Genomic DNA, 21,707 nt, shown 5'->3' with positions numbered 1-21,707 from the left:
CGTGCGCTCTGAAAAACCGTCCACACCTCCCGGGGTGGATGCCAACCACTCCCAGGGCGCGGCGCTCGCTCGTCTTCACGGAGCCTTAAACCGGAAAAAACGCCAAACCCCCAATCCCGGGCTGACTGGAAATGGTTTCCACGGGCCATTATTCCCAGATGAAAAGTTAGAAAGCCAAGCTGTGAAGTGTGCTGAGGAAGGGGAAGAAACAGTCCCCCACGTCCCACGCTGAAAGGCAAACACTCACAGAAAGTGGGTGCCGGAGCCATCCGGGGCCTTTCTAACAAGGACTCAAGCCCTGAAGGAATGAAAGTCCCCCCGTGAGACATCGGACCAGAGCGGGGACATCGCAGACCCGGGCTGCGCCTGCCTGTCTCTTCCTGAACTTCTAAGGGCCTTACCCTGCGCTGCCAGAGCTCTGAAGACAACCCCGGGGCTGCCCTTTCAGAAACTTTACTGGGGCAGCGAAGCCAATGGTCAGGGCCAGAACCAGAACCAGGACTTAATGAGCTCGAGCCTCTACAGGAAGGGAAGAGCACAACAACCTCAAACCTTCCCTCGGGGCATACATTTAGGGTCTGTGCGGACTCTGCGATGGACTCCCCTGTCCTGTCCACAGAATTCTCAGATTCAGGAGGGACTGAGGCAGCTGGGGGAGGAGGACATCCAAGGCAAGCCCAGAGAGGCCTGGCTAATGCCCACTCCAGCTCCGGACAACGGTCTAATCCGCCTCGGCCTAAGAGACAAAGCAGGGCCTCCCTGAACACTTCATTCACCCCAAAAGCACCCATGACCACTTCTCCTTTCAACTTGGAAACTTATCGGGGGGAGAAAGAGAGTCCTGCGAGGTTTCCTGTCAGTGTGACTTGATGCGGCCACACCAAGCACTGGGTGCTTCCAAAGAAAAGCCCCGGGAGGGCCCTCGGAGGCTCCCCCAGGTCAGTCTGTCTCCACATGGCTCCAAGGCACCTCTGGATAAGCCCAAGCATTTAGGGAGAAATGCTGACTCCAGGGGCAGCTCCTGAAACCGCTCGTTCAATTCACTTCCTCCCTGACAGATGCTGGCAGCAGAATGCCAGCCGCCAAGTGGCCTTCTGAGGCTGCATCACTAGCCACCTCCCACTTGGATAGGGCACTGCCAGGAGCAGGGGAATCGGATACAATCCAACCAGAGCCCTTCAGCCTTTATGATGCTGCACCAGCTTCAGAACAAGGCACTGCCCAGTCTAACAGAGGGAGAGGTCAGTGCTGCCCCACTGACCAACCTGGAGAAGGGTCTCCACCAGCTTTCTGGGGCCAAAAGGAAGCTGCAAATAAACGGAACACCTGCTCCTAAGTGGGTTGTGGCTATGAATGGGCACAAGGACTGGCATGGCATGGCACCAGGGAAAAGAATGGGCTATAACATTTCCACAGACCCACCTAAGGGTACAAGAACTTGTCGTGACATACATTCAATTGCAGAGCTGCCACCATGACTCCAGAATGAGGTATTTACAGTCTGAATGAAAAACTGCCTGGCTCGCAACCCCGCAAAATCTCCTTATTGTCCCCTGTCATGCCCGTCAGCACATGCCTAGTCTCCATGGGGAAGCCTTGCAAAGAGGGAATGATGTCAGAAAACCGGGGTCCCCTGGCGGTGATCCCCACATCTAAGGAAAAGTGAAATCTTTGTGCACGAAGCTGCCCCAGGAAGAGGCGTCCCGAGGAGCCCAGACAACCAAAGGGCGACGGTGAAGGAAGGCCCCAAAAGGGATCTGGCTCAAGGCCACCTGCGCCCCCACTCAGGGGTTACAAAGGGAGCTTCCTGAAGTCCAAAACTATGTGTTTGCGGCACAAGAAGGATTTGCTGCTTTTTCAAAGAGTAAAAATGCTTTGGATTTTCTAGAGAAGTCTGTGAGAAAGCCAGAGCGAGTCCACAGTATCTTCCTATTGCGCCAAGTCAAAGACAAGGGCTGACCATCAGGCTAATGTCCTCGGTGAGCCCCATGGAATCACCCACGTCTCAAAAAGGATCAAAGCCAGCTTAATTCTAGGGCCACCAAAACTGGGTTCTCAAATAAGAACGTGGACTTGATGTCAGGTAAGATGGGCGAGTGAGCACTCGTTCAAGGGGGTAAACGAGCCCCTTTCCGACAACCCAAACTCCCCCGGACCAACGGGATCCATGTTCTCCAGGTTCTCAGAACCTCTGACCGCTAAGTCTGCTCAGTAAGGAGCTCTTCCCTTTGCCTCCACACCCCCCGGGGACTTTCCCAAGGCTCGAGGACCAGATCTGTTTGATCCTGTGGATGCAGGCAAGGCCTTTCTCTCCCAGGGGCCAATTTCCTGGGCACGGCTGGTTGGTTGCACCCCGAGAGCTCGATGTCCTCAGAGAAGCATCCTTAGAAGGGTCACCTGCCTGGACGGCAGAGGGTCACTAGCGATGGACAGCCTTGGGTGCTTTAACCTCAGCTCGCTCTAGTCCGAGTACCTCTTAGTATCACAAACTTCTTCATGAACTTAATGCTAGAGCACCCAACAGCTACCATGACTGAAACACAAATCCACCAGGCGCCTTCTTAGAGCCATTCTGACTAGAAATGAAAGAGAGAATCTTCCTGCTCGATTGCATCTTTGCAAACGCACCATCTGCTTGACATTTGTCTGGACTAACCGGACTACGGACATCTGTTCCTGACAAACTCGAGAACAAAATGAAAAAGGGACAGAGGAAAGAAAAAAGCGGCAGCAGTCGCCCTAGCCTAGCCCAGCGGGCCCCTCATCCTTCTGATCTCGGAAGGGTCCGTGTGTCTACACTGGGGAAGGGGCGTCCTCCCACCCCCAAGCAGCGGGCTTCTCAGGGGAGCACACAAACTGCACAGAGCACCTTCCTATCTCGACTGCCTTGATCAGGAGGGAAGGCTGGGCTTCAGGAAGCAGTAGCCTGATTGAATCCAGCCAAAAACATTCAGTGTTGAAGTTGCGAATGCCACATGACACACGTTCCCTGGAAAAACACACTCCTGTGGGAACCACCTAGCTCCAAAGCGCCTGTCCTCTCTGGTCTGCTTGGGCTTCATCCTCCCTTTATCCAGCAAGTCAACAACCCCACATCATATTGGCTACAGGTCATCAGCTTTCAAGTTAGGGATGAAGGGAATTCCACCTTACCTATGATATGAATGATAAACAGACAAAAATTACACCTAAATGGGGAAAAAAAAAATTGAAAGGAACCGTCAGCATGAAAGACAATGAAATGTGCAAAATCATACAGGAGGAAAACCACCACAATTTCTGGAGAAACTTAGCTCTGCAGATAGTCCCCTGCAGCGGGGCTGCTCCAGCACAGCACGCTGGGCCCTTCCCTGCAGAGGGGCTGAGAGCACCCCCTAATGCTACGAGATGCTGCTCGATTTGGCTTCTGCTCCCCCAGAGCTTTTCTGAGGCTACAAATCCTTCCAGGGACATTTATCACTTAGAAGAAGGTGTGTGCAAGGTCCGCCAACCAAGAGGCCCTTTCTTTCTCTTAAGGTTGCATCCTGGCCCTGCCCAAGGCAGACTTCCCTGTGTGGTCAACCCTAACACCCTAACGCCCTTCAGGGCCTACCTTCCCTTCAGCACGGACTCTGTGAGGGAACCAGTGCCTGGGAGCTGGGTACTCCATCGGGGAGAGGGGGCTCTTCCAGAAGATAACTAACACTGGAAGAAAGGCGAGTGCCACTATGGCCGGGCACTAGCAGAGGAGAGGAGGGCAAATGCTGAAGAATCAAGGACCTGAAAATGGCAGCAACGCCAGCACCTTTGCCAGCAGGGATCTGGGGTGTGTGCAGGGGAGGACGGGGTGGTCTGATGCCACCCGCCTCGCACCTCTGCACGAGGGCAGAGATCCACCAACTTCAAAGCAACCCAGGACAACTTGATAATAATTTTGTCTCTATGCCCCCAAATGGCCAATTCTCCGCTGCCCTGCATGCATTGCTTGGGTAATTGCTTCTTGGACAGGGGACATGTTTTCCCAACGGGGAAAAGGAAGGAATGTTCCTCGAACCCTCTAGGCTGGTGCTAAGCACACAAATGCCTTCACTGACTGCCTCGGGGCTCCTTTTTAAAGATGAGTCTCTATCTGCCTAACTCCCAGAGAACTATTTATGCGGCAAAGTAAAAAAAGAAAAGAAAACCCCCTCGACTTCCAACTTCAGCCCTTTCCCGACAACCTGGTCCTTCCTTCCCACACATGAAGTAGGCAGCGGTTAGAGTTAATGATCCGAGGTCAGCCTGGGCCTCCCATTGACCTCTTGGTAGCTTCAGGGTGGGGGGAGATGATGCCAGCTAACCAGACACACAGAGCCCAAACAGCCAAGGAAAGCTTGAATTCACTGCCCAGATTAGATGTGTCCCATGCAGGCAGCAAGTTAGTTCATCTCCTGCCAGACAGCAATGACTGTTATTTATTTAGAATCCAGCCAGGCTGGGATCGGTTTGTCTTTTGCTTAGACAGTGAGGTGGAGGATGGACTGCAGGCAGAAAATACACGCTATGGCTTGATGAATTCTGTCTGATAGAGAAATAAGTGTGTGCATTACGGGACAGCTGAGGCAAAACCGTAAAGGAAAACCCCTGTTTTGCCAGATGACTCACTACTCTAGAATTTGTCGTTTTATCACTAGACGACTTCTAAAAAGGTTACCTCCAGTTTACCATAGGAAACCACTGCTCAGCCTGTCTTTAGAAATCCCCAGGGACAGAATCTTTCTTTCCCAGAGGCTCGAGCCTCCATCTCAACAGCTGTTTAAAACAGGGCCTGGCTGGGAGAGCTCAAAGGAGAAAAGATGCCACAGGCGTCCACGTCCACCTTAAAGGCGACTGACCCCACATGCTCCTTCAGTTGTTCATGTCTGAGCGCCAGGACGCCACAAGTTCAAGAAAAACCAAAACCCCCAAACTAAGGGCTGAGTTCTAGGATCTCATCAGGGGAAATATCCCCCCCGGTTCCCCCTGTGCCTGATCTGATTCATGAAGGTCACTAACCTTGGGATCATTCTCCGCTTCATCTTCTTCTTCTCCTTCTTCTTCACCCTCTAATTCCTGTGAACAAGAAAGACAACGATAAGTCAAGGAAAGGTTTCTTGGCAGCAGCCCTCCCCAGGCCCCCAGGCAAACCAGGAATGTTTCAACACCCCCCAGGCTCCCCAGCAGAGGCATCACTTGGTTTAAAAGGACCCAAATGGACGATGGCAGACATCTCATCCAGCATCAAACCGGTACTCTCCTCAAGGGGCCAGGGCCCGATTTTACAGATGGAACAAAGTGGGACAAGTTCGCTGCTGCCGTAGGTAAGTAAGAGCGTGGTCCCCAAACCCAACCCAAAGTATTTACGGCCCAGGTCACGGCGTCTCCCCTTGCCCTGAGACAACCTACGACAAATCCCCCAAGTAACACAGAACAGATCTCACCTCTTCTTCCCCTTCCTCGCCTTCTTCAAACTGAAAAATGGAAAAACACTTTTAGATTTCGAGACCAGAACAGCTCCTCGGCTTCAAAGATGACTTTGGTTGACGGTGCCCACTCCCAAAAGCCACAGGAAATCTTGCCCTATACTCACTGTGGTAGCAAGGACCCACTGCTGAGAAGCAGAGGCCAGAGTTCCTTAAAGCTGACCACAGCACTGAGGAGGAGTCTGGCCTCTCCCAGCTGGCTAGGGACAAGAAGCTGACTGCTCCGGTGGGGAAGGGAAAAGGCCCAAGAGAGTGGCCAGGAGACACACACAAGCCATGGGTACCTGCTGATCAGATCCAGTTGGGAAAAGGGCACTAGAGAGCTGCCTGCCCCCACCCACCCGAGTTCATGGGGTGGTAAGGCTGGAAAAGATCTTTATGAGAGTTCCTTGTCTTTCAATTCTCTGCAAGGCCGGTCTAAGCAAATCTACAACATCTCCTTTGACATCCTGGCAAGGAGAGGCAAACACTGGTTTTTCTGCTGTAGAGTACAAATCTTGGCACAGAACAAGTAAAGCCTTTGGCACACGCCAGGCTATGACACTAGTTTATCTCAAACCAATTTCTCCTGAAGTCAGTCAGGCACTTGGCTGGGTAGCTAAGAGCCCTTGGGAGGGCATCCGCAGTCACCTGGTGTGAAAGGCAGGGATACGAGGAAACCACCCTCGGGATCTCCCTGGTAAGGAAACTCCTTCTACCAATGTGGCTCTGCAGCCCAGCACGCTTGCTCGGGGTCACACAAACTTGTAGCAGTCAGAGGCACTTGGAGGCCACCTCGATGGGGACTTACGTGTGAGATGAGGAGACAGCACTGAGCCGCTAATAACTAAACATTCCATCTCGAGGACCCGTGTCTGCGCAACATCAGTGTGTGTGGATGAACCGAACAGAACCTGAACTCAAGGGGCTGGTCCTCAAAACAAGAATGAGGCTCTCTTATTGTCCCAACGCTCAGGAAAGCGTCCTTGTCCTGGCTGCGGGGTTGGCCAGAGCTAGCCGAGGTTTAAAGATCAGGGGGATCCTCACTGGTAAGTCTGCCTACACTGGATGAGGCATCCTGCATCGGGTAGGAACAAGCGGGCCGAAAGCCAGAGAAGACCCCTGCTCGCTGAATGCCCACCCTTTCTTTAAAGACCACCTCAAATGTCACCTCCTCCAGGAAGCCTTCCCTGGCGCCTTCCAAGCCCTGGAGAGCCAATGTCCTGTTCTAGAACAATGCCTGCTCCTTTGTAGGTCAGCTCTCGACACTGGTGCCTTGTCCCATGAGGGAGCCACCACAGTGGTCCGTACAAGGGCCCAAGGTTCCATGGTTCCATTCACAAGAGACAAGAGCCATGAGGGTTAAGACCGGGCAGGCCGCCAATAAAAACGTTTCTCCCTGTACCTTCCCCTCATGCTCCCTTGGTAGGGACCCAAGGAAGCTGGGCTCAAGTTACAGTTCTTCTGCCTGTCTCACCTCTGGGCTTCCATGTCGTTGTCTGTAAGGGTCCCTCCAGTTCTACGTCTATGAAGCTAGGACGACCAAGGAGGGAAACGGCCTAATGAGCACGGCTCAACAGAGGGAAAGCAGGAGCAAAGCGGCCAGTGAGGCAGCTGCCCAAGGAAGGGGACGGCTTCCTGATGACGGCTGCATCTATCAAGTGTGGGAGCCACGAGCCCAAATAGTGCCTCTTAGGAACGGGAGGAAGAAGGAAACGCACCAGGTCAGCCTTTGGTGTACACACTCCTATTTCCCTAGACTTGGACTGGAACGCACCAAGCTACATGCCAAGCTGCTGGCAGTTTAATTCCTAGAGAACCCCAGAGGTTACACGTCAACAGACCAATGATCCAAGGAACAACAAGCTCTCTCGAGATGGCAGTCAAAACCCCCTTCTGGTTCTTGCTATTCCAACAGGGAGGGGAGGACCCCTGGGGAAAGAGCAGACTCTCACCCGGACACCAGCAAGCAAACACGTGGGCCAGATGTTTGTCCCGAGGAAAGCAAAACTAAAAACATTCTCTTCCTCTCACACAACATTAAAAGACGCAAGTACACAAAATCACCGTAAATTGGAGAGAAGCCCTGGCTAGGCATCAGGTCTGCTTTCTGCTCCCAGTCCTTCTACTGTCCAAGCTCTCAGAGATAACACAACCCTTCGGGTCTTCGGTTCCTTCTCTAAAACTGAGGACTCCATGACTCGGCAGAGCTCCAAGAGACCCTCCGTGGCTTGAAGCCCTTGACTCCAGACCCGGATGCATGCTCACACCCATCCAGACCCAGCAGCGACCCCCACCGATACTGATATACATACATTATCATCATCCTCGATGGCTTCTCCAGTAAAATAAAGGACTGCACGGGGAACTATCCTCTCACGGAAGAAGTGTCCAATTTCAAAGTCTGAAGCTAATGTAAATTCGGAATCTTCATCCTGCAGGGAAAACTTCAATATCAACTACCCAATGTCAGTCTCCCGTTCGCAATGGAGAAAAAGCCCAAATGCTAACTGTGCCCATTAGCTTCTTAAGAAGAGCGGCCAGTTGGTTTTGGTCATGAGGATCCATGAAGGACCAGCTCTGGTCACTGCACAGGACAGAAGCCCACTGGCTTGGCTTCCAGCACTACCCGTGACCTTTGAGCCATTTTGAAATATTCAGCTCTCCTATTAAGAATCCTTTAGGAAAGGCCTCCAGGGCTATTTAGAGAGCTGGCGAGCTCCACCTTTCAGATGTCCTGATAAGTGGAGAAGAGAGGCAGCAATTGGGCTCCTGGACTAGTACCTCTGGAGAGGGGCTGCCACCGCCACAAACAACACCCAGATCCAGCACTGGACTGGGGACACAGAGAATTGTCCTAGGACCAGTGCTGAAGAACACAGAAAAGTCTAAGACAGCAATCTGAGAATAAACGAAGCTGTAGAACAAGCTTACCAGCGACTCTCCATCCCCAGATACTATAAAAACAAAGAAAAAAATCCGATTAATTTTTTTAAAATGCCCTGCACGGCCGTCCCCAGCCCCAGCCCAACTGGCTTAATGAGGAAATCAAACATTTCACCACTCTAATCCATTTAATGATTTTTTCCACTGGAAATGACTAAGTTTGAACACTTCAAGAAAGAGGCCCCCCAGGATATCTGGGACCTGTTTGAGCACTTCCTCCCCAATGATCAAGGCCAGTCTCTCTTTCCCACACGCCCAACCCTGACCTCCTTCTCCTGTAAATGGAAGGAATGGGTATGGACTTGATCTGGCCTGGTCATTCCCCAGGGCTACAAGTATGGGCATGTGCAGATGATACAGGGCCCAGCAGGGCCACTGGAGCAGATGTATTTGTAATGTGCTCATCAGAATAAGAAGGGAGCAGGAAGCACTCCCACCCAGCCCCACAGGGACACTAGTATGGAGGAAGCAGAAAATCAGCTTCTCTGGGCTGTGAGCGTCCTCCTCGGGTCAGAACCTCAATCAGACACTAGAGAAAATTCTGCCACAGCATCTTGGAGCTCATGGCCCGCCTGGGACTAGATCCCCAGCCTGGTTTCCCCCTCTTTAGAGACATGGTGCGGGGTAGCTGCAAGAGCTTTGGCTCTGTGGGTACTGTGCCAGGGTCCCCTTTCTTGGAGTCACATCAAAAGCCTGTATCCTAAGTCTCCCCGCTTCAGTGAATCCCTAGCTAGGATACAGACTAGACTTTTTTTTAACCCTTACCTTCCATCTCAGAATCAAAACTGTGTACTAGTTCCAAGGCAGAAGAGGGTAAGGCCTTGGTAATGGGCATGAAGTGACTTGCCCAGGGTCACCCAGCTAGAAAGGGTCTGAGGTCGTATTTGAACCCAGGACCTCCCATCCCTAGACCGCCTGGCTCAGGCCACTCAGTCACCAAGCTGCCCTGCCCCCTCAGACTAGCTTTTAAAGTCAATCTGTAAAAGTGCCTAATTTGGGTCAAGATGTCAAGGGCAGGCCTTACCTTTGATGGGGCTAAAGAAGTTAAAAAAGGAATCATTGGGGACTTGTTTAGTGACTGTCCTCACGGTGCCACGGCCCTTATGTTTCTGCTTTTTCTTGATTGTTTTCACAGTGACATTTTTGCCCTTCTTCCACTCGATAGTGCACCTGAGGGAGCAGAACCCATTCACGGCACGAACACATTCCGAGCCCCCCAACCTAGCTGAGTGAGCAGGCTGGGAAGGAGCTGGCCCTGCTACGCCCCAGCAGTCCCCAAGCTTCAGACAAGGCCAGTCTACTTCAAGGAAAAGCTGCTTCCTAAAAGGTTCATGAGTGGCCATGACAGCACAAGTCTAACGATCCCCAACCAGAGAACGTCAGAAAGCCGATGACCACGGGGCGCCTATGGCCAGGCCTATCCTACTCCTTCGTCGAGAACCACAATCCTGTCAGGGCGGGGGTTCTGCTGAGGTAGGGCAGGTGGGGGCCCCAACAACCCTCACTAAGGGTCAATGAGGTGAAGCGACCTGGTTCCCTACCACCCCAAATGTATACCCAATTTTCCCACAGCCTTAGAAAACAAAGTGGACACCGGAGTTGTCACTAAAAGCCCCCGGAAGGAGGTGCAGCAGATGCTTCCTAATCATGCTGACTCTATTGAGAGTGGGATTGGCCCCCCGCCCCCCAAGCGTGTGTGTGTGTGGGGGGGGTCAGGTCTGCTTAAGTTAAAGGAGGGAGGGGGCAGCACAGAAGTGAGTGAGTGCCAGTGAGGCATGCCAGCCTTCCTCCACTCATGCCCCTAGCTTTGGCCTATGACCAAAGCCAGCTGCTCAGCAGGCTTCCACTGACAAGCTGTCCAAGTGTTTCTATGAAGGCCTGTGGTCATCTGGAGCCTCACTGGGAGTAAGCCACCCCTAGGGATGAACAAGGACACGGACGGACACACATGGGACACACACACAAATTTGAGCTTTTTCAGTGCAACAAGTATGCCAAGCCCAACACATTTAGGCCATTTAACGGACCCGAGTTCTGAGGAAATAGGTTCTGACTGCGGTAAACATTTACTTTTGTTTACTTTCTGGTAAAAGAGAAAAATTCAATAAAGAAAATTGGCCATTCTCAAAAGGTGGAGACAGAAGAGGCTGCTTAATGCACACATGGGATTCCTGCCTTTGTCCCCCCCCCCCCCACTCCCTTCCAGTGGTCACCCTCTCCAGGAGCTCTTCGTGAATATGCTCTCATGGCTAACGCCACAATGGACAGAGCGCCGAGTTTGGACCATGAAGACCCAGAGTTCGAATCCAGCCTCAAACATTGACTAGCTGTGTCACCCTGGGCAAGTCACCTAGCCTGTGTCTGCCTAAGTTTCCTCAACTGTGAAAGGGGGTTATAATGGCATCGAGCTCCCCAGGTGAGTGTGAGGATACAAGAGATCCTATCTGTAAAGTATTTTAAGTTGGTGCTGAGCATACAGTAGACACTTAGTATTTGCTTCTTTCCTTCTCCCTCTTTGAACATGTGGCGGCCCCATCCCAAAGATCCCAAGTCTCCCGAGGGTAGGGGCTGCCTCTGTGTCTCCCTCATCTCATCTGACACACAGTAAGAGCTGAACAAATGCTCACTGAATGGGGGGACAAATAATCTTCCCGAGAGAAGCGTCATCTTCCTCCTTACCCTTCACAGTCTACTATTTCTGGGCCTTCGAAGGAGAAAGGGTCTGTGGTGTCTGGCTCGGATTTCATCTTGTAAGTCTTAGTCAGGACAGAATTGGTGAAGTAGTCGTTGGGCTCAAAGTGGAACTCTAATGAGAAAGACTGGGGAGAAAACAAAATGTGGGTCACCCAGGGTACGAGCGAGGACTGCTCCTCCGGGCCCAGAGAGGGGAGCCTGAGGCCCTGAAGGCCTGCCACCACTGAGCTCCAAGCATCATCCTCTGGGTACCAGGTACCGGCTCTAGAAGATGCCCTCGGCCCTCCCATCTGCCTCCCCTTCCTCAGCGGCCCATCCCACCCTCCAGAGCATCAGTCGGTCGGCTGGGTCACACACGGTCCCCACCCACAACCGCACCAGGAACTCCCTCGTACCCACAGAAGGGAAACTTCTCTTCTTGGCGTTCGGTGCCATTAGCACCCTGGACTTCCCTTCCCAGCCTTAGCGCTTCCTTTCTCTGCCTAAGGTCCAGGCAGACAGGCCTCCCCTGGTTCCTCTGGGCTGCCCCCAGGCATTTCTTCCTCTCCTTGGAAAGAATCCCTTCTTTCTGGGAAGATTCAGCTCAAGGCCCACCTCCTGCAGAAGGTGCTTCCCGCTGTCCTGCTCCCCAGCTTGCTAGAACTCCCCGCAGCACCCCCAGCAGCTCCCTTGTAGTCTACCTATACACAGACTCATGTGCCTGGCCTCTAGTTCACTCTGAAACGTGGGCACTTCAGAAACACGAGTCAAGTTTACCCTCCGATAAGTGATAAGACACCGCCCCCCCCCCCTCTGAAGCCAAGGGGAGGCCAAGCTGACAAAATGAATGTTGACTGACTGACTGACCGACGTATCCCTCTCATGAAGCCAAGCACTCGACCAGCAGTCAATACTGAGTCTGGGATAGTGCCAGGCCAATGAGTATCTGGATGTTTCTCATTTGAGGTTTAAGAGCCCCCTCACACCCTGCCCCCCACCAAAAGGTGGGATTGGGATAAAATGCCCTCTCAGGCCTTTTCATACAACCGACGCATCATGATTCCGGAGGGCGAGGATTTCTGAAGGCGCTCATGACCCCAGTACCGTCCCTGGCCTCTGTCGGGGACTCCCTCCATTTCACCCACCTTTTCACCTAGGTTTTCTGCAGGTTTGTCAGATGGGGTATCCCCCCTCCCCAGGTGGATGCCAGATGGCCATCTGGTGGCACAAGAAGCCACAGGAAAGACCACCCTGCCATTCCCCAAGTATCCTAAGGAAGGAGAAAGCCAGTCCTCAGCCCTGTGGGGGATCCTCTGTTGGGTCTGTCTGGTCCCGGCTGGCCCCAGGGCTTTCACTCTGCTGCCCCCCAGCTTAGCCTTCTCTGGTGAATCTAAGGCCCCTCACAGCTCCGTTTGCTCCCTAAAGCCTCCCTTTCAGAGCGTAGTTGCGGCAGAATGACGCCCTAGAGCAAGGGCAGACTGCCACCTACTGGTGAGGAGTGGAAGTGGGGTCATTCTGGCTGGTTTTCTCTCTCCACTAGTCTTGTCCAGGCCTCCCATGGGGCTTCTCCCTTTCTCTGCAGCCTTCTCCGTTTTACTTGTTATGATTTCCCCTGAACTGCAGTGGGCACCCCACCCCCGCTCGTGTAGCCTGCCTCCAGGCATCCACCTCAGATCCTTCTAACAAAGGTCCTTTGCCTGGCCCCGATGCCTGGGCACATCCAGCAGATGGCAGGGCCTAGCCGTAGCCCACGAGGCGGAGCTCCCAAAACTTACCATGGGCTGCCCGGGGTCAGAGAACTTGACTTTGATATCCTGCAGGTGTTTCAAAATCGGCTCATCGTACTCCTAAGCACAAAGGAAACGCCAGTGAGCGAGCACAGACTGGAAAGAGAAAAACTGGCTCTCGACGTGCCTCACAAGGGGGCCCCTTGTTTTCTCTCCAATGTAAGTGAATCCTGCGTGGCTTGACAGGGAACATCCAAGGGATATCAGTGGGAGATGCTGAAAGCTAAAGCCTACCTGGGAGTGGGTGGCCTGGCCTGCTTGGCCAGGGAGCTTTCTCCCTGGCGCACAGACTGGTGTATGACGCAGGCGTCCCCAGCCCCCTACCCTCCATAGCCAGAGATGGTGCCTTTTCTCTTCTGGGAGATCCTTTTGTGCCAGCTCCCAGGCATGTGGACATTCTATCGTATAGATGGCTTTGAGGCTGTTTTATCCTGCTATGGGCCCTCCCCTTGTCCTTTACCAAGTTACAAACTCCTTGGGAATAAGACAATTTTTAATAAAAGTCCTCAGTCCCAATAGTTGAGGTGAATTCATTTGGGTGCCACAAGTTGGGAAAGATCCTGAGTCTGGGCAAGGCCATGGGAGGAAAGAGCGAAAAATGGGCCCATTTTGTGTGAAGAGGAGACCCGGGGTGCATGCCAATTGTGCTGAGTCACCATATGGAAGCAGGACTAACTTGTTCTTGCGGTCCCCAGAAGTCACAGGGACGAATCTCCCCAATCCGAGCTATCTTTCCCCTTGTTGGAGACTCCCCAGTCAAGGCTAATGAGCACCAGGGAGCTACTCTGGGAGCGAGGCTTGAGACCACAGGACAGTGATGGCAAACCTTTTAAAGACCCGGTGCTGTTGCCCCCCCCACCCCTTTACCCCAGACAGGGGAGGGAGCTCTCCTATGGGGCTGCTGGGCAGATGAAGCAAGGAATGTCCTCAGGTGAAGAGGGAGAAGGAAGCAGCTCTGCCAGAATCCCCCTGCTTTCTAGTAATGAACTCCAGCAGGCCATGGTTCATGTGCCCACAGAGAAGGCTCTGCAGGTCCTCTTTAGCACATGTGCCATAGGTTTGCCACCACAGCCATAGGGCCTCTCCTGGGTCTAAATGGAATCCTGTCTCTGCCAACAGGTAAACAATGTTCCAGAATCTAGCCTAGATCCATCTGCCAGTCAGCCACACCCATGAGTTTAAGTGAGACCCACACGGAGGGCTGTGACCGAGCAAGCCAGGGGCCGGCAGCAGGTGGAAGAGCAGGCGCCGTCCGATTCTCCATTCAGCTGTTCAGGAGTAGAGTTGCTTACACACTACAATGATGGCTGCTAGGGCAGATATCACAAATGCCAGCAGACGTTCGGCTACCCCGGAGCCACCCAGGGTGAGATGAGACATCCCAACTCTGGGTTTTAAGTTAGATTTTTTTTTCCTTGGGGAACAGAGCTCCAAAAATAATTACGGAGGTCAAAGCAAAATTTGATTCAACTTACTGAGGTGCTTGTGGCAGCCACCATTTTAGTAACATAATGCAAAGTAGGCCCATGGATACATTTCTAACTTTGCCAGAGAATCACAGTGACGGGTCCTAAAAAGAGGCTGACACTGACAGTTCACACTCAGAAATCAGTAGGGCAGAGGAAGAGCAGCAGCCTCCTCTGGTCTCGAGTTTGAGCCTCAGTGGGTCGAAAGGCGAGATAGGCTAGATGAGAGCCTGAGGTCCCTTTGCCAGGGCTACTGCCCCAAGTCCAGTGATATCCTCCCATTAGGCTATTAAGCAGCAATATAAGGGCTACAAATGACCAACGGCACTTTACGAAGGTGATCATGAGCACTAGACGCCAGGGACTCTCTTACTGCCTGAATACTGAGTCTGGGACACAGCAAGAATGAGCCAGCTTCCAAGATGAGCTCAAGAAAGAGCCTCTCCCAAAGAGCTGCCACCCTACACCAGAGATAACTCACTTACACGGAGGGATCGCACTCCCTATTCTCTACTTTCAGCCCCTGGTTGGGTGGGCCATAAGGTTTTCATTACCTGCACTAATTCACTCAGCATATCCACGTTTCTAAAGATCGTAAACCAGAATTCTGGAATCCCTTTGGGATTTGGCTCTTCTGCGGGAGCTTCCTTCTCTGCTATCACCACTTTGCTTTTCAGATCTCCCTGCAAGAGAGATGTTTCAAATTAGAATTAAAAACAGCAAGCATTTCCCTCTGCAAACACAAAGTAACATATGAGCACCGGGAAATACTAACCCTTGGATACAAGCATGGAGAAAAAAGCACCTAACAGGACCCAATATTGAAGGGAACAGATAGCCCCCAGGCTCTCTAAAGACAGTTGTAGGCAAATCCTGGAAAAACAGGACCCCTTCCTGACCACCACTCGCTCCCCTCTGTATGTTGTCTCTCCCTATTTAGACTGGAAGCTCCTTGATAGCAGGGACTGTCTTTGCTTGTCTAAATGTCCCGGCACATTTGCTTTTCTTTCATTTGGGCAGTCCTTCAGGTTCTTCGATAGAGATCTGCACTTTTAAGGTGGCTGAGAAGAGACCCAACTTGCCAAAAGTAAATTCCTAAGCCAAGAGTTCACATGAACTAGGATATCGAGCACGTGCCAACAATCACTCTTCTGTGCTTTCTTTCAAGGTTCAAATGAACCAGCATTAAAAGGTAACAGAATTCAGACCGAATGCAATCATGTAAAATGATTAGTTCTGGATCATTTATGTTGGAATAGATGCACTTCTCAGTACTTACCCTGGAAGTGAGAGTCATTCTACTGAACAATTTCAGTGTTTTCTATTGCTTTGTTTGGGGTGAGATACGGGGGAAGGAGGGGGAGATTCTTGGGAGGCCAAACACGGTGTATAAAACAACAAACGAAGTCCTCGGTCTCTAACCCCCACCAACCACCTGAGGCTCTGAAATCCCTTCTGCCAAGATCCAACACTGAGACTGGCCCCAAAGTCCCGGTGAAGGCCGCTGGGGCAGAATTCAGGTTGTCTCCCAAATGTGAATACGGAAAGACACCAGTCAATCTCGACTTCCTTTGGGATGTTACTGTAGCACCGGAATGGAACCCATCGTCAGAAAACAGCTGTCAACAGGTTACGAACGGTGCAAAGTGCTATCTATTGGGGGAGAATTTCCGCACGGTGTAGCCAATCATTTCGCAGCTCCTGTCTGCACTCCCTACTGGGCTAACCCACATTACTCTCTTCCTCTCAACTCTGGCGAGTCTCCCCAAACCGGCACCACCAACCTCCAATGCCACCCAGTGTTTCTTACCTTTCCAACTACCTCGCAAACATGTAGCCAGGCACAGGTTTTCTTCCAGCGGCTACAGGTTCTGGTGACTTAGCTTTAAGGCATTTGTTTACCTTCTAATTCCTGTGACCCTATTAATAAGCCACTGCTAATTTATACAGCTTGCCGACCACTTGTAGCAAGTTTTGCCTAAAAATTTATTTGCCTAAAAAGCATTTTTTTCTATGTGGGAAGAAGCATTTTGGGGAAAAAACAAACAAATGAGCCCCCCCCCCCATTCTAAAGAATGTGAAAAACAGCATCCAAAAGTTCCAGGAGTTCTCACTTACAGCCAATTTCTCCTCCTCCTCATTCTCGCTGGGCCATTCTGATTCTGCATCTGTAGGTTCAACATCACCAGTGACAAAATCCCGTCTCTGCATCAGAATAAAGTCTTATTAGAGGGAAGACCCGAACCCACAGCACTCGCTTGGGAGCTCTGCCCTGGAAGTGTCCAGGTTTTAAGATGGAAACAAGGTACTGAGGATCCAGGGGTATTTCTCAGAGCAGCGCATCACCTTATCAAAGAGAGGCTGGTAAAGGGCCGCGTATTTTCGCTCCAAATCATGCACTTCCTCATAGAACTTGGCCTCGATGTGTGCGCACTTCACCTGCAGCTGTTTCAAAGCATCAATGCGTCTCTTGACCGCTTTGGGTAAACTGATGACGAAGAGAAGGGGACGAAGGCTTACAATCCCATCAGCACGTGTCCAAGGTGCAGCAGGCCCGCCTTCCCATTCCTACCACCCCCAGCCCAGCCCTGGTGGGCACTAGAGCTACTGCCGTTTCTCTCAAGGAGAAGCAGGATCCCCACTGCCTCTGGCCCGGGAGAGTCTGACAACAGCCATGTTGGGTCAGGCAGAGCTTGACCTTTCACACATGCCACTCAAAGCCCAACAGCTTAGGCTCTAAACTGGCTTTGGTGATTGTGTCTCCATTTCAAGATGAAGCAAAAAGGAGACCGAACGAGAAAGCCCAGAAGTCCTGTCCTCCCCCCAGTGAGCACCGAGGTTTCCTCTCCTCTAAGAGCTCTCTCAAGGGGGTCCCCAGGACTCACGTTTCAATGTAGCTCGACGGCGTGTGGGACACATTCTCAAGCCGCTCCTGGAGAGCCGCCAGCACTTGGGGATTCTGCATCACCTGGTCTGTAAGTTTTTCTATAAAGAGAAGACAGAAGGTGAAAACCCCGTGCAACCACAAGCCCCAACGGTCACGGGCTACGAGCTCCAGGGGGTGGCGAAAAGGTGCCCACTACTCAACGGGCAAGAAAGACCAGCAGCACTCAAGTGGGAAATCTTTATTTAGAAAAACGTAGTCCTGTATCTTCATGAAGGATGCTCTGCGAGAAGTGCGCTGCAGCCCAAAGGATGAAGAACTAGATGGCTTCCCTCAGGCAGAAGAGAAACAGAAACTAGACAGGAAAAGGGCCTGGAACTTGAGTGCTCCTCCAAGGGGGAGAGGCCACCCGGAGACCTTCCGTTCTCAACTGTAGCTATTTCATCTCCCACACGCTAACTGTTATGAAGTCTGGGCAGAAAAACAGGCCACAATATACTAGGTAACCAAGCTGAGTGAAAATGCTACATTGTGTGGGACCAACGGATTTCTTCTGACGATGCAGTTTGAACACTACCGTAACTCATCCCCTCCAACGATTCTTAGGCACAGGTAAGAGGGAGGGGACAACAACTACTTCTTTCAGAGCACCAGCATGCTTGCCTTCTTACATTATTATTTATCCTCACAGAAATCAAGGAAAATTGCTTGAAACAAGAGACAGAGACAGAAACAGAGAGACACTCAAAAGACAAGACACTTTATAAATTAAACCTCCCACTTAACCAGAGAACACCGAATGCCCAGCTGGCGCTTAGCAGGAACAAGGAATCCTGGGTACCAGGTACCTTCATTTGGAATCTAGACGAGAAAGTGAGCAACTAAACTGAGGCCTCCCTCTCCACAGCACTCCCGATTCCTGCAGGATTCTAGCTGCTATTCTTATATGGGATTTTCTATAAAAGCAGGTGAAGAAAAACTTTTCAATATTCTCCAAAACTGCCCACATAAAATCCTCTCACTGTTTAAAACTTTCTTGATCCCCAATTGTCACACCCCTAAACAGCAGCCCTTCAGTGTAACCTTACCTTTGTCAGCTTTAGCAGTTTCAAAGGAATCTGAAGGAACATCTTCTGAATTACTAAAAAAATATTTTAAAAATTAAAATTTAAAGGAAAGCTGCATAATGATAGAAAAACCCCAACCAGAGTGAATTTTTAAAAGCTATAATACACGGCGTATCATAAGGAACAGCTTGTGACTTCGTGTTTATGGCAACGTGCTTTTTTAAAACAGTCTTCCAACCTCGGGCAGCTTCCATAAAACAGACATTCCTGGGTCCCCTGAAGCATCCCCCGGGCCCCTCGCCTGCCGTGCTTTCACCATTTTACATACTTCTAGTGGAGTGTTGAAGACAAAAGAAAACTATCCCCCAACAGTGAGTTCCAACAAAAACTATGTTAGATATACGGCAAAGGAAAGGCTCCTGACTGGATTTCAATTTTCCTAAAAATAGCAAAATAGGACTTCAAATGGACTAAGCTCTCAGGGTTGGAAGAACAATAGAGCATCTCCACTAACAAAATGAAAAACAAAAAATGAAATGTGGCAGCTGGTGACAGCTCCCTACTCTGACTTGCTGACAAGATTATGAAGCACCTTTAAAGTCTGCAAAGTACTTTTCACATATCCATCTCACTCAATCCTAATGAACCAGGAGCTAGGTAGTATCATTCCCATTTGACAGATCGGATAACAGACTCATAAAGAACGACCTGTCTAGGGGCAGTTAGGTGGCTCATTTTAGGGTTAGGGATAGGCCAGGCCTAGAGACAGGAAGTCCTCGATTCAACTCTGGCCTCAGACACTTCCTAGCTGTGTGACCCTGGGCAAGTCACTTCACCCCACTGCCTAGCTATTACCCTTCTTCTGCCCTGGAACCAATACTTAGTATCCATTCTAAGACAGAAGGTGAGGGGTTTTGTTGTTGTTGTTTTTAAAGTAACTTGGGCAGGATCACAGAGCTACTGAATGCCAAAGGCAGGATTCAAATGCTGGTCTTCCTGATTTCAAGCCCAGTCCTCTCTAGTCACTTGTGATGCCACCTGGCTGCCTCTGGCACAGCACAAACCCCAAGACAATCCAAAGGACTACACAAGCTCCTTGACAGGCTGGTGATTCAAAGAATCAGGTCATCAACCTAACTGTGAAGAGGCTGGGGAGGACTGTGGCTTGGTTTTATCTTTTGGGCGTTATTGTTTTTCCTCAAACAGAATGTTTGCTACACGGGCACTTGCTAACACAGCATCTGAGCCATCCTACCCGATTCGCTCTAGTTTAGAATTCTAGCAAGAAAATCCACTTGGCCAAGAAAGACTTACCTGGTATCTGCCATCTGAAGGATTTTTATCCACCTATAAGTTAAAACCAATAGTTAATTGGTTTTATAAATAAATAAAATAATAAATATTAAAAAATAATAAATAAAAAACAATCACTTCCCAGGTGATGTGCGCGCGTGCACACACACACACACACACACACACACACACACACACACACACACACACACACACACAGTAGGAGGAAGCTTCAAAGTCTCACACACTAACTCATACCCCGGAAAGAGTTTCATCACAACACACCCAACAGGAAGGCAGCAAGTTTTTGCTTTCAGACTTCCTACAAGGGGATGGTTTTGCCTTTCCACCACTCTGACCTCATGGCTGGTTCTCTGAGGCCAAAGAACACAAGTCTAATCCCTCTCCCAGATAGCTACCATCCAGGTGAGTCCCCTCAAATCGTTTTTTTCTCCAGGAAAAACATGCTTAGATTAATGTTTCATGGTAGGACTTCAGGGCCTTTCCCAATACTGGGTGCCTTCCTCTGGAGGCTTCTCTAACTCACTCTTTTTTTTCTTTATACCCTTAACTTCTGTGTTTTGACTTATAGGTGGAAGGGTGGTAAGGGTAGGCAATGGGGGTCAAGTGACTTGCCCAGGGTCACACAGCTGGGAAGTGTCTGAGGCCGGATTTGAACCCAGAACCTCCCGTCTCTAGGCCTGGCTCTCCATCCACTGAGCTACCCAGCTGCCCCCTCTAACTCACTCTTCATTATCTTGCCCAAAGGGTGGGGGCCCAAAACTGCCTTTTGAGATTCCACACATGGCATGCACGCACCAGAGGCAGCAGGGCAACCAGCTCCCTAAATGCAGATGGGATTCTTAAAGCAGAACACAAGGGTGTGGGCAATATTGGCCATTTCCGCCCCAGGGCTTTTTCAGACAAACTTCTATCTAGCTATGGCTGGCCCTCTCTCCCACCTCATATTTTAAGAAGTTGTTTTTTTCCAAAAACTGAAATATAAAGACTTTCCATTTCCTACCATTCCATTTTGTTTTATTCCATTTAGCCCAATACTCTAGCCTGCTGGGATCTTTTTGGACCAGTGGGTTAGCCACTCCTCCCAGCTTGGCATCACCTTTATTCATGTCATTGAGAAAAATGTTGCAAAGCACAAATCCCTGGGACAACTCACTGAAAACTGCCATCTAGGCTGGCACTAACCCTTAACAGCTTTTTGAACGCAGCCTGCAAAAAGGTGCATCTGCTCCTTAGAGTCCCTCCGATCAGCTAGACATCTGCCACGTGGCCCTAAGTTCAGAGGAACTTTATCAAATGCCTTGCAGCCTCCGGCTCACCCAATCTAGAAAGGTGGGCTGGAGCCAGATCAAGCTTGTTTCTTGAGTTATTTAAGGGGTGGCTTTTTAGCCAAGACTAGTCTCTGAATCCCGCATTCTGTAGCTAAGATTGCTTTTAGTTACAGTTTGCATTTGTTTTCTACTTTGACTCAACAAAACAGCTCCTAGTCTATGGGCTGGGACGCTTTAGCGTGTATCTTATGGGGAAGGTTTCAGAGCTCTCCAGAAGACTTCATTCAACAGTGCAAAGACAAACACCTCTGAAAGCCTCAAGAACTCTTCTGAGCAACGTCAGCTCTCGAGAAGCAACTCTGAAGCAGGCTCCCAAAAGCCAGGGGGCAGAGGAGGCTGGCAGTTTCTTGGCTGTGGCCAACAGGGGAATTTTTTTTTTGCTTAACTAGGTTTGTTAACAAGAGCTTCCCCCCACCCCGAGTCCAATGGAAGAGAAAATATGTTTTGTTCACTGAAAAAAAAAATAGGATGAAAAACATTTGAATGTATTTTGTGCTAATTATTAGCCCCAACCCCAAAGTAAGAGAAGTTTTAAAATACTGTTTGGAATGGATCATTCAAGGGAAGGGTTAGAACCAGAAATCAAGATTCTAAAAAGATGACGGGGGGGGGGGGGGGGGACGGGGACGGGACGGGGACGGAGCCTAGTTCATAATTCATTCTCAAAATTATCTCATAAGAGAAAAACTGTAAAAAGAAGCCATCTGGGGGTTAGTTTTAGATGTTAACTTCTGCCTCCTATAGAGACTCAAGGCCAGAAAGGGTCTCTCTCTGGAGCCA

At 50.6% G+C, this 21,707-nt stretch overlaps 1 protein-coding gene and 1 non-coding gene across 3 annotated transcripts in view; both read right to left on the bottom strand.

Moving 5' to 3' along the window:
• Positions 1-21,707, bottom strand: part of NAP1L4 (nucleosome assembly protein 1 like 4) — a 37,843-nt gene that overhangs the window by 1,101 nt on the left and 15,035 nt on the right. Inside the window, exons 2-15 of one of the 2 annotated variants that reach the window (XM_044680451.1) lie at positions 19,597-19,629; positions 18,304-18,356; positions 17,217-17,316; positions 16,678-16,819; positions 16,450-16,536; positions 14,886-15,014; positions 12,854-12,925; positions 11,085-11,224; positions 9,430-9,575; positions 8,394-8,416; positions 7,775-7,894; positions 5,439-5,468; positions 5,014-5,070; positions 3,154-3,188 (exon numbers count right to left, since the gene is read on the bottom strand). In XM_044680451.1, the coding sequence (XP_044536386.1) occupies positions 3,183-3,188; positions 5,014-5,070; positions 5,439-5,468; positions 7,775-7,894; positions 8,394-8,416; positions 9,430-9,575; positions 11,085-11,224; positions 12,854-12,925; positions 14,886-15,014; positions 16,450-16,536; positions 16,678-16,819; positions 17,217-17,316; positions 18,304-18,356; positions 19,597-19,610 (1,119 nt within the window). In that variant the 5' untranslated portion in view covers positions 19,611-19,629 and the 3' untranslated portion in view covers positions 3,154-3,182. The remainder of the gene's footprint in view (positions 1-3,153; positions 3,189-5,013; positions 5,071-5,438; positions 5,469-7,774; positions 7,895-8,393; positions 8,417-9,429; positions 9,576-11,084; positions 11,225-12,853; positions 12,926-14,885; positions 15,015-16,449; positions 16,537-16,677; positions 16,820-17,216; positions 17,317-18,303; positions 18,357-19,596; positions 19,630-21,707) is intronic. The other variant, XM_044680450.1, reaches the window with a different exon arrangement.
• On the bottom strand, positions 15,851-15,976 carry LOC123253172. Its single transcript, XR_006506560.1, has one exon. It is a non-coding gene; the product is annotated as a small nucleolar RNA SNORA54 (small nucleolar RNA).

This window comes from Gracilinanus agilis, chromosome 6 (genome assembly GCF_016433145.1).
Source record: "Gracilinanus agilis isolate LMUSP501 chromosome 6, AgileGrace, whole genome shotgun sequence".
In the NCBI taxonomy this organism is placed as follows: domain Eukaryota; kingdom Metazoa; phylum Chordata; class Mammalia; order Didelphimorphia; family Didelphidae; genus Gracilinanus; species Gracilinanus agilis.
Note: the sequence above shows the minus strand (reverse complement) of the source record. Positions and strands in the feature narration are given on the sequence as shown.